We start from the raw sequence: 17,271 nt of genomic DNA on the forward strand, positions 1-17,271 counted from the left end.
CCAGCACTTGAAGTTGGCAAGGGTGATAGGTGATTTTATGTGTCAACTTGGCCACAATGTGATGCCTAGATGTTTGGTCAAACACTAGTCTAGACATTGCTGTGAAGGTATTTTTTTAGATGTGATTAACATTTATGCTCAATTGACTTTACATAAAGCAGATTGCTCTCTGTATTGTGGGCCTCAACCACAACATAAACTATGAAAGCCTTAAGAACAACGACTGGGGTTTTCCTAAGGAAGAAGGAATTCTGCCTCAAGACTGCATCGTAGAAATCCTGCCTGAATTTCCAAACTTCCGGTCTGCCCTACAAACTTTGGACTTGCTGGCCCCCACAATTGTATGAACCAATTCCTTAAAATAAATGTCTCTCTCCCTAAGTATACCCTATGGTTTTGTTTCTCTGGAGAGCCTGTCTGTTACTCTGACGTGTTGGAAATGTGGACCGTCTTCAGTGTTTGGTCCCACAGTGCAGTGAGGATGCTGAGCTTGGCCCTGTTGCCTTGCTGAGCCGCGGCCTATTCCTGCGTCATTTTGCCCTTCTTCCTTCACACTTCCTTAAAGGCTTCTGTCTTTTATACCCCGTGAAAGGAAATGTGCTATATTTGGATATCACAAGTCAGAAATAAGCTCACTTGTGATGGGGCAGAGGACTTTTTCTCAATGCAAGACTGTTTGAAGTTAGGAGAAGATTGTGAGGGAGATGATAAAAATGAGGCACAGGCAAATGGACCTGCTGATAAGGAGCAATTGCAAAAGTGAGAGAGACTAGGCAAATTTCTGGGTGACAACATTTCTGAGAATTTTTTCTTTCTCCTTCTTCCTCTGAAAACGAAAGCTTTCTGTATGTACTGACCGCAGCAGAGGATACCAAGTCCATATAATCCATAAGTTGGTTCTGCCATGCTACCGATAGTTTCTTTCATCCTCAAGTTTTGTTTCTTTATAATAAATGGATAAAAATACAAATGATGATGTATTTGTCAATATTTAGCAGTTTTATCTCTCTGCATATGTAAGAAGTTTTATATACTAAGACATTTAAAATTTGTGTCCAATAAACTATGGCTACACACAGGAAAAATGTGTTCATTTGAGTAAAAAAAGATCCATTTGAGTGAGTGGTGATTTATAGTTTGAAACAAAGTTTATTAGGCCTTCAAATGGTGCTAGAAAGAATATTTTATGTATTTGTATTCCTCCCAACTTGCTCCAAGAAATGATTGACTCTTGATTGAATTGAAGATAGTCTCCTTCCTGTTTGACAAACCCCAACCCCATCCCTCTCACATACTTGTTTAAACTCTATCTTCTATCAGTTAATTATAATCTTTATATTGCATGGTATTTATTTAAGTATTATTTTAAAGAAGTATGACCGATTTTGAGGCATGTGTTTTATCTCTTCGCTTGGTTTTTTATAAGTATAGAAATAAAATGATTGGATTATAAAATAATTTTTTCTTGCTCAGAATGCCATTTTGCACTAAAGAGCTAAAATCCCTTACACTCTTTTCATCCTAAAAGTTTTGGTGGTCTCTCTCTCTCTGTATATGAATTCTGATAGAGGAGATGATGAAATCTAAAGCAATTCATTTCAGCAACAGTTCTGTGGGAATTTTTTTAATTATGTAAGTTTCATGTGTACAACATTCTGATTTGACGTGTACATAGTGATCATCTCTAAAAGTCTGGTTACCATCCATCACCCTACAGTTGACCTCTTTTACCCCTTTCGCCCACCCTCAACCTCCTTCCCCTCTGGTAACCACCAGTCTGTTCCCGTGAGAAATTTCTGACTGTTCCCAAGGGCCAGGTTCTGTGATAGATTCTGGGGATGTAGACAGGAGAAAAGCTGGGGTTCTTACTCTCAAGTTACTCCCGGAGAGACAGGCTTGGAAGCAGAATGTGTGATGAGGGGAACAACAGGACCATGTTCAAAGAACTGAGATTGCCCAGAGAAGGGCGAGATTAATTTAGTTTGTTGGGGACTAGGAAGACATCACAGGGAAGGTTATAGTCCAACTGGGCTTTGAAGGAAAGGTGAATGATTTCCACGTGAAGAAATCAATATGTTGGATTGAGGTGTATTGGCTTCTAGAAGTAGTACATGTGCTATTATTTCAAAAGCTTAAGTAGCAGTCATTTAGGCTTAGTAAAACAAGTGATGTCTGAGGCTTTATAATAATTTTATAGATTACTGTTAGTTTTTTTAAAGCATGACTGAAGATTAATATAATTTGTTAAAATAATACTATCTACTGAGATCTTGTGCGTATTCTAGTATTGAGTATTAGCAATCGTTTGTAAGATACTGAGTAGGTGCCTGACAAATGCTCTTGACAATTATTATTTTTATTATAAATTTATTTTTATTATAAAATATATTATTATTATTATAAATTGATGCTTTTCTCCTGTCTCTTTTTTCCCTGCCCCCCGACCCCCCGTCCCCACTCTTTTTGCTGTTTCTGCAGTTGGTTAGCCTGTTGCTGATTGGAATTGCTGCCTGGGGCATTGGCTTCGGGTTGATTTCCAGTCTCCGCGTAGTCGGCGTGGTCATTGCGGTGGGCATCTTCTTGTTCCTGATCGCCTTGGTGGGACTGATTGGAGCCGTGAAACACCATCAGGTGTTGCTATTTTTTGTATCCTTTTTTTAAAGCAGGACTTTTACTCCAGTTGAGTTTGTTCTTTTATTGATTACTCTTTTGATAACTACAACTGATTTAATATTATCATTAGGAAATATAATTGCCAGACAGCAACTCCTAGCAAGCCCTATGTGTATTTGTTCAACCAACATTAGGAACATTCCTTGGGGTGAAGTTGTCGTATGTTTACATGTTCCCACTCTCTTCACATCGTGAAGAATGTCTTCTGCAGGTTCAGGACAGTCCTATTTATGTACTGCAAATTCAGAGTTACGTGGAACTGATTCAGTGACCTCTGAGCCTCTCCAATATGTTAATATTTGGTTGAGAATCTCACTTAATACTTCACTTACTATTAAGAAAGCTTATATACATTTATCTATACTTATTTCCTAAGAATCTAAGAATTTTTATTTTAATCTAAATGAAATTCTAATAGGTCAGCTTTTATTAGTTGTTACTGTTAGTATTTTTATATATAAACTTATCTACAGTGTATTATCAAAATAATATTTATATGTAGTCTTTTTGAACTGTGTGTGCCATTTGTTCTATTTTCTGGATGAATTCCTTCTAGTGCATTCTAAAGTTGTCAGTACCTCTGTTTTATGTTATTTTAAGAGTATCAAGAAATACCCTTAACTTGCATTCTCAGTACATGATTATTCTCTTACTTGTATTTATTGTTCAGTTTTCTGTATCGTGTGCTTGCTTAGCCCTGAACCAGGGGCAACAGGTAAGTAGAGACTTTTTCCTTCTGCTTTATTATCCCACAGAATACGTGTAGGGTATAAAAAAGGGGGAGAAATGGTGGGAATATAAATAATTTCTTCTTGCTCAGAATGCCATTTCATTCTACATAGATAAAATTTTTTAATCCTGATTGGGTTAGTGGGGCTGACTGGAGCCCGAAAACATCATCAGGTGTTGCCATTTTGTGCATCGTTTACATAGGATTTTGCCCTCACTGGGCAAAAAGTGCTGCTGCTAAAGATATTCACCCAGTCTTTGCCCACCATTGTGCAACGACACATTTGCTCCAGAATGTTTGTGGTTCCATTCTAGCAGTTACTCATTTCAACCTCTAATTTGTAGAAGAATATGGGTCCCTGTCTTGGAGCAATGGAAAATTTGTCTTGTTACTTTCTGAGAATTATGCCATTCAACCAAGTGCTTCTTTTAAATTGCATGTAGCATGTGGGTCAGTGTCTGCATGAAGTGGGATAAACTGCCTACCGCCAAAAGAACATTGCATGTAAAAATTAAGACTTTTCATTCTTAGGATAGAAATAGTGCCTTAATTTTTGTTGCAGATTGAGGGATAACCCTTTGAAAAGTTTTAATGGTCTTATAAACAATATTTATTTTAGGCACACTCAGTGTTAAAAGCTGCAGGCTCTAGCCTTATACATTTTGTGCAGGGATGACACATTGTTTTTTTCTGTTTGGTGAGGGAGATTGGCCCTGAGCTAACATCTGTAGCCTTTCTTCCTCTTTTTGCTTGAGGAAGAGCGGCCATGAGCTAACATCTATGCTGATCTTCCTCTATTTTTATGTGTGATGCCGCCACAGCATGGCTTGATGAGTGTGGTGTGTAGGTCCATACCTGGGATCTGAACCCATGACCCCCTGGGCTACCAAAGCAGAGCATGTGAACCTAACCACTGCTCTACCAGGCCGGCCCCGGGATGATACATTTTGATGTATATATTAAATGCATTTTCTAGGGTCAACTTCTGGAAGTTGGCTGGAACAATACAGCAAGTGCTAGAAATGACATCCAGAGAAATTTAAACTGCTGTGGGTTCCGAACTTTTAACCCAAATGAGACCTGTCTGGCTGTAAGTACAAAGTATAAAATAGTTTTTGGAGATGTATTGTGTAGAGATGAATAATAATTAATCTGGAAGAACTGGACTTTCTGATGCTGAATTGTATTTTAAAAATGCTGTACATATACCTATAATATATTCCGTGTAGACTATTATATCATTTGTCTATTCTTAAATATCTACTCCTGAGAGTACTGAATATTCCAGGGCCCTCCCAGACATAGATGCTTTTGGTTCTTTGCCCCTAATTCCTTCCCATTCAGATCCTCATAGAGCAAGTGTTGAAAGAGAAATAATAGCAAATCAGCCTTAGAGATTCAGAGGAGGCATGTAAATATCTTGGTTTTGAAGCATATCAGGGTAGTAGGAGGAGAGTGGTCCGTACTAAATTGGATTTCTTTTTTTTTTAAAGTTTGGCAACCCTGGTTTAGGGTCCTTTTTTTGCAGTGGGTGGGGGGAAGATTTGCCGTGAGCTAACATCTGTTGCCAATCTTCCTCATTTTTTTTTTCCTCCCCAAAGCCTCAGTACATAGTTGTATATTCTAGTTGTAAGTCATTCTAGTTCTTCTGTGTGAGCTGCCGCCACAGCATGGCAACTGACAGGCGGCTGGTGTGGTTCTGCAACGGGGATACAAACCTGGGCCACTGAGATGGAGCGCACTGAACTTTAACCACTAGGCCATTGGAGCTGGCTCTTAAATTGGATTTTTTTAACCAGCTAAACATCCTCAGGGAGAGAACACATGGAATTACCCTTTTTCCTTTTTCCTTTTTCCCTTCATCTTTATCACGACTTCCTGCCCTTTCTGTCTGTGAGCTGAGCTGGTGATGGACCAATTACAGCTACCCTGTTTTCCCAGGCCAGACCCCTGACCTCCAAGTCCCAACCTGCTCCTGTGTGAGGATGGACTTGGAGCTTGGCTCTCCTAGGAAGTTCACTTGTGTTTATATTTTGGGGAAACTCCTGTTACTACCTCTCTGAGCCCTGAGCTGGATATCTCCTCAAGGAGACCTCTTTTCTGGGATTATTAGTTTTCTATTGCTGTGTAACACATTATCACAAATTTAGTGGCTTAAAACAACACTCATTTATTATCTCAGGTTCTGTGGATCAGTCGTCTGGGTATAGCTTAGCTGAGTCCTCTGCTCAGGATCTCACCAGGGTGAAATCAAGGTACCAGCCGGGCTGCTGTCTCATCTGAGGCTTGGGGTCCACTCCCAAGCTCAGTGATTATTGGCAGAATTCAGCTTCTAGTGGTTGTAGGACTGAAGTCTTGTTTTCTTGCTGGGTGTCTCTCAGCTCCTAGAGGCTGCTCTCTGGTCCTAACTGTGCAGCCATCTCACAACATGGTGGCATCAAAGTCAACATGAGAATCTCTTCATTCTGTTAAGACTGTCTTATGTAACACAACATGGGAGTGACTATCCATTGTATTCCCAAATCCCATCCACACTCAAGGGAATGATTATTTAGGGCGTGTACACTGATGGGAATCTTGGGAGCCATCTTAAGAATTTTGGACATTACTAAAGAACCACAGCCCCAAATTGGATATAATACTCCAGACATTAATTTTTGTCTGGGCGCACTTTTTATCTGCTCTTCATAAATGTAATCTGAAATAAAAATTCTTTTCTTTAATTGATACAGAGCTGTTTTAAAAGCAGCCGCTCTTGCGTACCATGTGCTCCGATAATAGGAGAATATGCTGGAGAAGTTTTGAGATTCGTCGGTGGCATTGGCCTCTTCTTCAGTTTTACAGAGGTACGTACAAATAACTCAGTACCTTCCCTCCTTTGTCAGAGAGATCCCTGTTTTATGTGGGAAGAGGGCATAACATTTTACCTTAGCGTTGCACTCAACTTTTGGAATGTGTCAATGGATATTTTCATGAGAACTAATATTGCAATAGGAGGAGCCCTGGCTTGAAATAAGAAGACCTCACAGATCTAGCATGAACTTTATACAGGGTGAAATGCTTGATCATTAAATTATGTAAAGTTTAGTGAACAAAGAAATGAGGAGATTAGACTGGGTTGTATCTAGGGTCTCTCCTATTTCTAAAGTTGTATGAAAAATTATTTTAAATTTAATTTTGGAATACGTAGGACGTTCACATTGTTGACTGTATATGTTCATATATAATACACACACATATATGTATGCTTTGAAAAATTGCCTTCCAACCCCATCCCCCACTCGCCTTTGTTCCTAGCCTTCCAAAACCTACAGTAACCACTGTTATTAATTTATTATCTATATAACATATATTTATACTATATTAATATATTAATACATTTAGATATAATAGATGTGTCTTTAAGCAAAACCACACACGTATTATTTGATAACTTTTGAGGAATGCTAATTCTTTCCTCAGTGTCTTTATTAAACTCTAAATAACTGGATGCTTTTTGATGTGTATGAGTTGGCAATATGCATCAAAATTAAAATGTTTTGCTTTAACTCATAAATTCTACTTACAATGCTTTATTTCATGGAGATAATCGTATAACTATGAAAAATGAATACACAAGAATGTTTATTGTTTATAATAGCAAACCTTTGGGCCAGCTTGTGTTCTTCAGTAATGAGCTGGTTAAATGAGGGTACATTAGACAGGAGCAAATGGTTAAGGAATGCACTGTGTGGTTTGGAAACCTAGTTCCACTGCTCATTACTTGTGTGACCTTGGGTAAGTTGCTTAACCTTTCTTTGCTTCTATTTCCTCATCTTTAAAAATAAGCATAATAATGGAAAGCCCCTATTTCGTAGAGTTGTTGTGAAGGTTAAAAGAGTTAGTATATGAAAAACTTTTAATACTTGGAATACTACCTGGTACATGGCAGGTGCTGTGTGTTAGCTGTCATTCTGTAGCTATTAGTTAATTACTGAGGGATAAGTCACCGTATTAACAAGATGAGGGAACCCTTGTCATGTTGGTCACCCATGTCACATTCCTGCTTTAAATAGAGAATAGAATAGCGTATAGAATAATGCTATTCAGTGCTATTAAGTAAGATTGTATATATAACTATAGAAATTTATGGTAGACTATTGTAAGAGTGAGCATGTATCTTTAAAAGAAAATCAGAAAAATCCTGTGTTTTATGTGCTTGAAGTTTAATGTGTTCATTTAATCCCTTCAACATTTAATTTTCCCTTCAATATGCCACTATAATAAATAATTCCATGGTCAATTTCCTTCTATATTATTTTTTATCTATATTTTCTAGTTTATTTCCTTAGAATACATCTGTAGTGGTAAAATATGACACTCTCAGTATGTGGACATTTTAAAAGAAAATTATTAAATTCCTTTTGGGGAGATTCTACCAAATTTTGATTTGACCACTAATTATAGATATTTTTGTTTTAGAAATATTTGCCAGTTTGATAGGTAAAAATAGCTTTACAATTCTATTTGCTCTTTTGAAAATGTGACTGATGAATCTGACAGTATATTCATGTTTCTTGACTATTTGCATCTCTTCTTTTGTGAATTGCTCACTTACTTTTGTCTTGATTGAGGCTCTCTGGGTTGCATGTAACAAACTCAAAATAGCATATGCAAAAAAATCGGAATTTTGTATCAGAATACCAGGGGGGGCCTCCGTGCCTGGGGGTGTGTAAGAAGCGTCTCACGAAGCTGGGGCTCATGAGGGGGTGGGCTTAGAAACCAGGCGCAGGAGAATGTCGTCCAGCCCCCTCTCATCTCCTCCCTTCCGTCCCTTTCTCCCTCTTCCTCTCAGTCCCCACTCTGTTAGGCTTCTTTGTTCTGCTTTCAATTTCTTTGGCATTTACTTAATTTTCTTTACGACTTTCAAACAAAATTTATAGAAGATTTTGCTTTTTCTGTAGTTAAATTTATTGCCTTTTCCTATAGGTTTATTCCGTTGATTTTTATCCTTAGGCCTTTCTCATTTTGATTACATGTGTTAAAAAAGTATTGAAGAAGACAATTTAAACGATACAAACCAACTTTAACACTTCATGAAGCAGACAGTCTCCTTTGGAGAACTGCAAAATGGGCGGAAGGCAAGCAGCTTTTATAGGATAAAGAATAAAGAACAAGGAAGAGACAAATAGAAAATATGTGATTGGCTGGGGCTATGTGGTCAGCTTTGTTTGGGGTCAGAAGGCCCAGGGTTGGCTTGACGTTTGGAGATTGGCTGACTGAATATACTACATTTCTGGTCAAGCAGAGCATTTACAGGGACATGAAAGATCTCTAAGTTTCAGTTTGCTGATATGGCGCTTTGGGCAGAAGCAGCTCCTTCGTGGCACTAGAAATTTATTTCAACCATACACAGTCATGCGTTGCTTAATGACAGGGATAAGGTTCTGAGAAACGCGTGGTTAGGCGATTTTGTTGTTGTGTGAACGTCATAGAGTGTGCTTACACAAACCTAAACGGTATAGCCACTACACACCTAGGCTATCTGGTACTAATCTTATGGGACCACCATCATATATGTGGTCTGTCATTGACCAAAACGTCATTATCTGGCCCATGACTGTATATATATATTTTTTCAGTTTAATTGAGGTATAATTGACAAATAAAATTGTAAGATATTTAAAATGTATGTCATGATGATTTGATATGTGTATACATTGTGAAAAAATGCCCCCCATCAAATTAATACATTCATTACCTCACGTACTTTTTTTTGGGAGAGAACGTTTAAGCTCTAGTCTCTTAACAACTTTCAATTATACAGTACGGTGTTATCAACTACAACCACCATGTTATACATTAGATCCTTTCATGTGTGTGTACCATATACATATAATGCATGCATTGCATTTGTGTATAGTGTATATATTGTGTATATATATGTATATAATGTATGATTAACATATAGCATATAGTGGCTCATTATATATACATATATGTGTGTATGTTATATATTTTATTCTAATTGATTTTCATTTTTTCCCCTTGAGAATGAAAAATCCACACTTGGCTCCTATTAACAAAGTGTAGATAAAGACCAAGCTTAATATTCAGTTTTTAAAAGAAGTTCCCCCTGCCATCCCGTCCTACTTGGAGTGTTGTTTCATTTCACTTTTTCTCAGGAAAGAGCTGTCTTACTTGTGGATTGGTTGTGACCTTGATTCAAGAAAATTCATATACAGCTTGAAAACAGTTCTGTGAATTCTTCCTTTCTTTCCTTAAAGAAAAAAGACATGAGTTTGTGTCACGAAAGCTTAAAAGTATAGAGGAAAACCAGAATGAGCAATCTCCATTCACCCCATTAGCTAGAGTCAACAGTTACCAGAATTTTGCCACATGGTTTTTTTTTTATATCTGGCATTTATTTTGAGAATTCAGTTCTTTTGAGCAGTTCTATTTTCTTCTCATCAGATCACACTGCCTTGAATTATGCCTAGTGTTTTTTTTAAAAAGGACTTTATTTTTTTTTAGAGCAGTTTTAGGTTCTTAGCAAAATTGAGAGAAAAGTACAGAGCCTTCCCATGTATATGGCCTGCCGCTGCATATGCATCTCCTCCCCCATTATCACCATCCCCCGCCAGAGTGGTATGTTTGTTGCAATTGATGAACCCACCCTGACACATCATGATCACCCAAAGTCTATAGTTTACATTAGGGTTCATTTCTGGTGTTGTACATTCTGCAGGTTTGGACAAATGTAGAATTACATATATCCATCGTCATCATATCATACAGAGTATTTCATGCCTAAAAATCCTCTGTGCTCTGCCTAGTCACCCTTCCCCCTGCTGTTTTTTAAAATATCAGTTCTTTAAGAACGTAGGCTCATGAGTCTTAGATTTCTGAAGTGTTGTTTCATGAAATCCTGCTCTCTATTTTATATACCATATCCTTCTGCAACCTAGCTAGAGATTTTAATTGTAATTTATCCAAGCTGATATTTTCTGGAGAGTGAATATTTTATGGGCTCCCTGACTTTTTAAATGTTTGCTTCACTCACTATGTCACATTATTCTCAGAGTTTGGAGGGATGAGGCCAACTAGCTGATGGTTTCTTATCGTAGGTGAAATAGATTTGATTGGAGCCATTTATAATGCCTGAAAATAAATTTAACCCATCAAAGAAACACTGATTTAGAAACTGGAAAAAAATTAATGACAACTAGTACACATTCTTTGTAGAAACTTGAGAAAATGCAGAAAATTATGAAGATGAAAGATTAAATGTATCTACTGCCTAAAATTACTTACTCAGAAGTAATGTTTATATTTTAGCATATTGCCTCTGCCTTCCTAAATTTAATGAAATGAGTACAGATTTGTTATTGCACACTCTACGTAGACACTTTCATGTTAGGAACTATACTTTGGTGACCTACTGAATACAGGAGTTAGGTTCTAGAATCAGGTCTCTTCAGTTGCCCTTGAAAACCTCTAAATCATGAGCACCTTCATAAACTTAAAATCCAATAATTATCTAACTTTGATCTTTTTGCATTTTGGATATGCCTCCCTTCCATGCTGTCCTTGGGAGTGAGGGCAGAAATAGTGGTTCAGCAATGGGGCAAAGGAAAGGATTGTCCTATTTTGTCACTTTACAGCTGAATTGAAGGAATTAAATTTTGGTAAAATGTGGCTCCAGATTATGAGTATTTACCCAATTACTTCGTTTCTCCTAAGGACTGTAACTCATGCTCTTGGCATATATCCAAGGGTGATACTCAAAATATTATACCTCAAAAATTCTAACCAGGTGCCAGCCCGGTGGCACAGTGGTTAAGTGCACACGCTCCACTTTGGCAGCCCAGGGTTTGCTGGTTTGGATCCTGGGTGTGGACATGGCACCACTCAGAAGGCCACGCTGTGGTAGGCATCCCACGTATAAGGTGGAGGAAGATGGGCACGGATGTTTGCTCAGGGCCAGTCTTCCTCAGCAAAAACAGGAGGATTGGCAGCAGATGTTAGCTCAGGGCTAATCTTACTCAAGAAAAAAGTAAAAATTCTAACCAGAAGCTCCCTCTGTGCCAGCATTTCTGAGGGAGGGTCAGGGAAATGATGCTTGGGTAGGTGGGGAGCATCAGAAAAGCAGCCGTTTGACAACAGGTATTTCAGTATTGTAACAACCAGCATGGCTGAAGTGATAGGTGGAATGTTAGGTGAGAACAGCCAGTAACACATTAGATTCTCACAGAGCTGCAGATGTGCTTAAGAGCATGGACACCAGGTTTGAACCCCGATTCTCTGCTCATGACCTGTGTGACCTTTCCCAGTTATTTAACCTCTCTGTGTCTCAGTTCCCTTTCTGGTAAAATGAGGAAATGATAGTTCCTATCATGGGCTCTTGGGAGGCTTGTATGAATTTGTAAAGTGTGTAGAACAGAGCCTGTCACAAAGTATTCTTCATGTGTTTTTTAAGTAAATTCCTTTTTTTCCCCCTGTCATACAGACTCCAAACCAGACTTTCCATTTTCTTAAATTAGGCTTCTCTTTCCTTGATTCAACTCACAAACGATAGTTCCATTAGGCCTTACAAGTTGTAATTATAAACGTTACCAGTCATGAATTTTACAGTAATTCAGGGGTTATTATTGTGGTAAATGGAGACAATTTGGGACTTACCATAATTCGCTAGAAGTGGTTTAAAGGGCTACTGAGCGGTTACAAAGTTAAATAAACAAAATTTAAATGAAAAGTTGACACAGATCTAAAGTGGGAAATATAATTTGAAATTCATTTTGTTCCATTAAAATTTTGTATCTTTTTCAGTCTAAGAATTTCTTGTTACAGGCACACTTCTTTTTATTGTGCCTTGCTTTATTGCACTCTGCAGATAGCGTATTTTTTATGCATTGAAGGTTTGTGCCAACGCTGCTGCGTTGAGCAAGTCTGTTGGCACCATTTTTCCAACAGCGTTTGCTCATTTTGTGTCTCTGTGTTACATTTTGGTAATTCTCACAATATGTCACACTTTTTCATTATTGTTACATTTGTTATGGTGATCTGTGATCAGTGATCTTAGATGTTACTATAGTAATTGTTTCAAGGTGCCACAAACCGCACCCATACAAGACAGCGAACTTAATGGATAAATGTGTGTTCTGACTGCTCCACGGATCGGCTCTTCTCCGTCTTTCTCCCTCTCCTCAGGCCTCTCTATTCCCTGAGACACAACAATATTGAAATTAGGCCAGTTCATAATCCTACAGTGACCTCTAACTGTTCAAGTAAAAGGAAGAGTCACATGTCTCTCACTTTAGCTAAAAAGCTAAAAGTAATTAAGCTTAGTGAAGAAGGCACGTTGCAAGCCAAGCGAGGCCAAAAGCTGGGCCTCCCTCGCCAGTTAGGCAAGTTGTGAATGCAAAGGAAAAGTTCTTGAAGGAAATTAAAAGTGCTACTCCCATGAACACACGAATGATAAGAAAGCGAAACAGCCTTATTGCTGATATGGAGAAAGTTTTCATGGTCTGAACAGAAAATCCAACCAGACACAACATTGCCTTGAGCCAAAGCCTAACCCAGAGCAAGGCCCGATCGCTCTTCAATTCTCTGAAGGCTGAGAGAGGGGAGGAGGCTGCAGAAGAAAAGTCTGAAGCTCATAGAGGTTGACTCATCAAGTTTCAGGAAAGAAGCCGTCTCTATAACATAAAAGTGCAAGGTGAGGCAGCAAGGGCTGATGTAGAAGCTGCAGCAAGTTAACCAGAAGATCTCACTCAGATGATTAATAAATGCAGCTGCACTAAACCACAGATTTTCAACTTAGACAAGACAGCCTTATATTGGAAGAAGATGCCATCTAGGGCTTTCATTGCTAGAGAGAATTCAGTACCTGGCTGTAAAGCTTCAAAGGACAGGCTGATTCTTGTTAGGGGCTAATGCAGCTGGTGTTAAGTTGAAGCTAATGCTCATTTACCCTTCCAAAAATTCCAGGGTCCAGAAGAATTATGCTGAAGCTACTCTGCCTGTTCTCTAAAAATCGAACAACAAGCTTGGATGACAGCACATCTCTTTACAACATGGTTTACTGAATATTTCAAGCCCACTGTTGAGACTTACTGCTCAGAAAAAAGGATTCCTTTCAAAATGTTACTGCTCATTGATAATACACCTGGTCACCCAGGACAGATTAATGTTATTTTCATGCCTGCTAATACAACATGCATTCTGTAGCCCGTGTGTCAAGGAGTAATCTTGGTTTTCAAGTCTTATTATTTAAGAGATAGATTTCATAAGGGTATAGCTGCCATATATGTTGAGTCCTCTGATGGATCTGGGCAAAGTCATTTGAAAACCTTCTGGAAAGGATTCACCATTCTAGATGCCATTAAGAAGATTCGTGATTCATGGGAAGAGGTCAAAATATCAACATTAAGAGGAGTTTGGAAGAAGTTGATTCCAGCCCTCTTGGATGACTTTGTGGGAGTCAAGACTTCAGTGGGGAAGATAACTGCAGATGTGGTGGAAATAGCAGGAGAACTAGAATTAGAAGTGGAGCCTGAAGATGTGACTGAATTGCTGCAATCTCATGATGAAACTTTAACGGATGAGGAGTTGCTTCTCGTGGAGGAGCAAAGGTGGTGGTTTCTTGAGATGGAATCTGGTCCTGGTGAAGATGCTGTGAAGATTGTTGAAATGATAAAAATAAGTGGTTATAATTTATTAATATATTCATTAATACACATATTTATATTAATATTTAATATATTAAATTAGTTGATAAAGTAGCAGCAAGGTTTGGGAAGAGTGACTCCAGTTTTGAAAGAAGTTCTACTGTGAGTAAAATGCTATCAAACTGTATCATATGCTACAGAGAAATCATTCGTGAAAGGAAGAGTCAATCAATCCAGCAGACTTCATTGTTGTCTTATTTTAAGAAATTGCCACAGTCACCCCAACCTTCAGCCACCACCACGCTGATCATCAGCAGCCATTGACATTGAGGCAAGACCCACCACCAGCAACCACATTACAACTCGCTGAAGGCTCACATGATGTTTAGCAGATTTTAACAATGAAGTATTTTTTAATTAAGGTATGTATATTGCTTTTTTAGACATAATGCTATTGCACACTTAATAGGCTACAGTATAGTGTAAGCATAACTTTTATATGCACTGGGAAACCAAAAACGTCATGTGACTCGCTTTATCAAAATGTTTGCTTTATAAAGCATTAAATTACAAAGCATTCACGTTGTAAAGAATTAATTGGAGATGTAAAGTAAATGTGGTTGGTACTTAAAGTCTGTCTGCAAAAATGTGGTAGTTTGTTTCTCAGGTGTATGCAAATTCTTGGGAGGCCTATGGAAATAAAGTACATTTTGATTATTTTCTGCCCGAATATATACGATTCTTTAACACTTTTGGAACTGACCCTGCAGTATCTCTGAGGTATGCCGGTTTTTTAAATAAATCAACTTTGAAGTAGCAGAAACAAAATGAACACATTTCTTGATATAAAAAAAGTTATATTGGTTCATTTTTGGTGAACCTGGTATGGGAAATGGCACAATAACAACTTACCACTTTTCTAAAATTATAGGTTCCCCCCCTTCTTGGAGAGGTAGGAATTATAATATTTTTTATGATCTGTATTGGAAAATTTATTTATTGTAGGATTTTTGTTATTCCTTAATTTTTGCTAAACCCAGAATTTCTGAATTATCAAAATATGAGGTATTTTAGCTATTCAGACAATTCAGCATTTGTATTAGTTTCCAATTGCTGCTCTAAGAAATAATCACAAATGTAGCAGCATAAGTCAACGCAAATTCGTCATCTTACACTTCTGGAGGTCAGAAGTTTCAAATGAAGGCTCCTGGAGCTTCTGGGGGACAATCCATTTCCTTGCCTTTTCCAGCTTCTAAAGGCCGCCTGCATTCCTTGTGTATCTTCTCTCTCTGACTCCACTTCCTGCCGCTTCTGTCAGCACATTGCCTTTTCTCTATATCTTTGATTTTGCCCTTCCTGCCTCCTTCTGATTAAGACCCTAATGATTCCATCACTGAGCCCACTCGGATAATGTCCGTGTCGCAAGATCTTTAACTCAATCATGTCTGCAAAGTCCCTGTTACCATGTAAGGTAACGTATTTGCAGGTTCTGGGGATTATGACCTGGACATCCTTGGAGAGCCATTGTTCAGCCTACCACAGTGTTCATATTAATTTTTCTTAGGGCCTCTCATTTAGGTTACGTACTCCATTTTAAAAAGAAAAAGAAATCTCTTCCTTTTTGAAAAAATAGTGCAAAGTGCTCCAGAGAGTCCAGAGTTATTTTACTGATAAATTGAATAAATATACACAACTGTTATTTTCTTTCTTCTTTTTTTTTCTTCCATTCCAGATTCTGGGTGTTTGGCTGACCTACAGATACAGGAACCAGAAGGATCCTCGTGCTAATCCTAGTGCATTCCTTTGATGAGAAAACAAGGGAAATCTTTCATATTCTGATCTTGTTCACTTTCTCTAACTTTAAGTTAAGCTATTTTGCCTGTTTAAGGAAACAATGTCTGAAAAATTACATGATTGACAGTGGAATTATATATTTTTACTCTTAGGTTTCTCTAAATGTTTTTCTTTTTCCATTGCTGAAAAAAAGTTGAAACTTGTGGTCTCCTCTGAACCTCAGTGGTCCCTGTAATCTACTGTATTCAGTGTCTGGCACTGTCCACTGTGGCCTTTCTTAGCATTTTTACCTGCAGAAAAACTTTGTATGGCACTATTGTGTTGATCATATTGTGACTCTAAATAGACATCTCACTGGAATAATTAGTTGTATGTAGCACTGTGCTGTGGAGATAGTTCCTTACTGGAAAAAAGAATTGATGTTTATTGAAGCCAGAAAGTATGCGATTCTTTTATGTTAAGTTCAATAAGGGAAATGTAAGTTCCCAAATTTTTTTGTCTTTTTAGGAAAGGTGTATTGTGGTAAAAATTGTTAATATAAAAGTGATAATTTAGTTCTAGTAGTCTTTTATGATTACACTAATGTATTCTAGAAATAGCTATGTCTTTAGGAAAGTGTAGTTTAGTTTTTGATTTTTACAGGTAACTGCGAAAGAGAAATGGTCTCATGAAATGTTCTCATGTACATTTGCCTCCAGCCTTGAAAATGGAATGAGTTTGAGAAATTCCGAAAGTATACCTATATAATCTTGATGTGTTTTTATAATTTGAAGTCCAAAAGACTGCATTTTTAACCAAGTTACTCTTAATGCATTGGCCCACGTAGCAAAAAGATACTTGATTATCTTATAAATTGTTAAATACCTATTTCATGAAATTTCTCAGTATTGTAACAGCAACTTGTCAAATCCAAGCATATTTGAATGTGATCTCCCATAATTTGAAATTGAAATAGTATTGTGGTTCTGTATATTATGTTTAAAAATTAAAGGATGGAAACCTTTCTTTGTGTATGAATGTTTGAATTAAAAGAAAGTAATGGAATAATTGATAAATGAATTAAGTGGAGTGGAATTCTTTTCTTTTTGCTTTGGGTTCTCTTTGACTGACCTAGAGCTGAGTATTGCTATTTTAGTGTATAATCCTGCCATGGAAATGAACTTCGGTGCTAATGTCTACTGGTGGTCATCCCCAAATCCTTTCTGGAAATGTTTCTGTGTTTAATATTTCTCCATAGTGAGAATTGTTTTTTAAAAGAGAAGTCTTTTATATTTATTTGGGAAAAATATGTTGTTTTTTCCTGTTACTGAAAATTATTAATTTCTTGTCTTGCATTCTATGTAGTAGATGGTACTTTACTGGCAGTTGTCTTGATTGATTTTAGACCAAGAAAAAGGGTAAATGGTTAATCTATAGAATTTTAGA

At 37.5% G+C, this 17,271-nt stretch overlaps 1 protein-coding gene across 2 annotated transcripts in view; it reads left to right on the forward strand.

The window, feature by feature from the left end:
* TSPAN13 (tetraspanin 13) overlaps window positions 1-16,905 on the forward strand; it is a 35,893-nt gene extending 18,988 nt beyond the window's left edge. Inside the window, exons 2-6 of one of the 2 annotated variants that reach the window (XM_014830608.3) lie at window positions 2,479-2,646; window positions 3,308-3,388; window positions 4,380-4,493; window positions 6,136-6,249; window positions 15,785-16,905. In XM_014830608.3, the coding sequence (XP_014686094.1) occupies window positions 2,479-2,646; window positions 3,308-3,388; window positions 4,380-4,493; window positions 6,136-6,249; window positions 15,785-15,859 (552 nt within the window). In that variant the 3' untranslated portion in view covers window positions 15,860-16,905. Of the gene's footprint in view, window positions 1-2,478; window positions 2,647-3,307; window positions 3,389-4,379; window positions 4,494-6,135; window positions 6,250-13,372; window positions 13,611-15,784 lie in introns of those variants that run through there. The other variant, XM_070509493.1, reaches the window with a different exon arrangement.
* The last annotated feature ends 366 nt before the right edge of the window (window positions 16,906-17,271 follow it).

The sequence above is a fragment of the Equus asinus genome, chromosome 1 (genome assembly GCF_041296235.1).
Source record: "Equus asinus isolate D_3611 breed Donkey chromosome 1, EquAss-T2T_v2, whole genome shotgun sequence".
Taxonomy (NCBI): domain Eukaryota; kingdom Metazoa; phylum Chordata; class Mammalia; order Perissodactyla; family Equidae; genus Equus; species Equus asinus.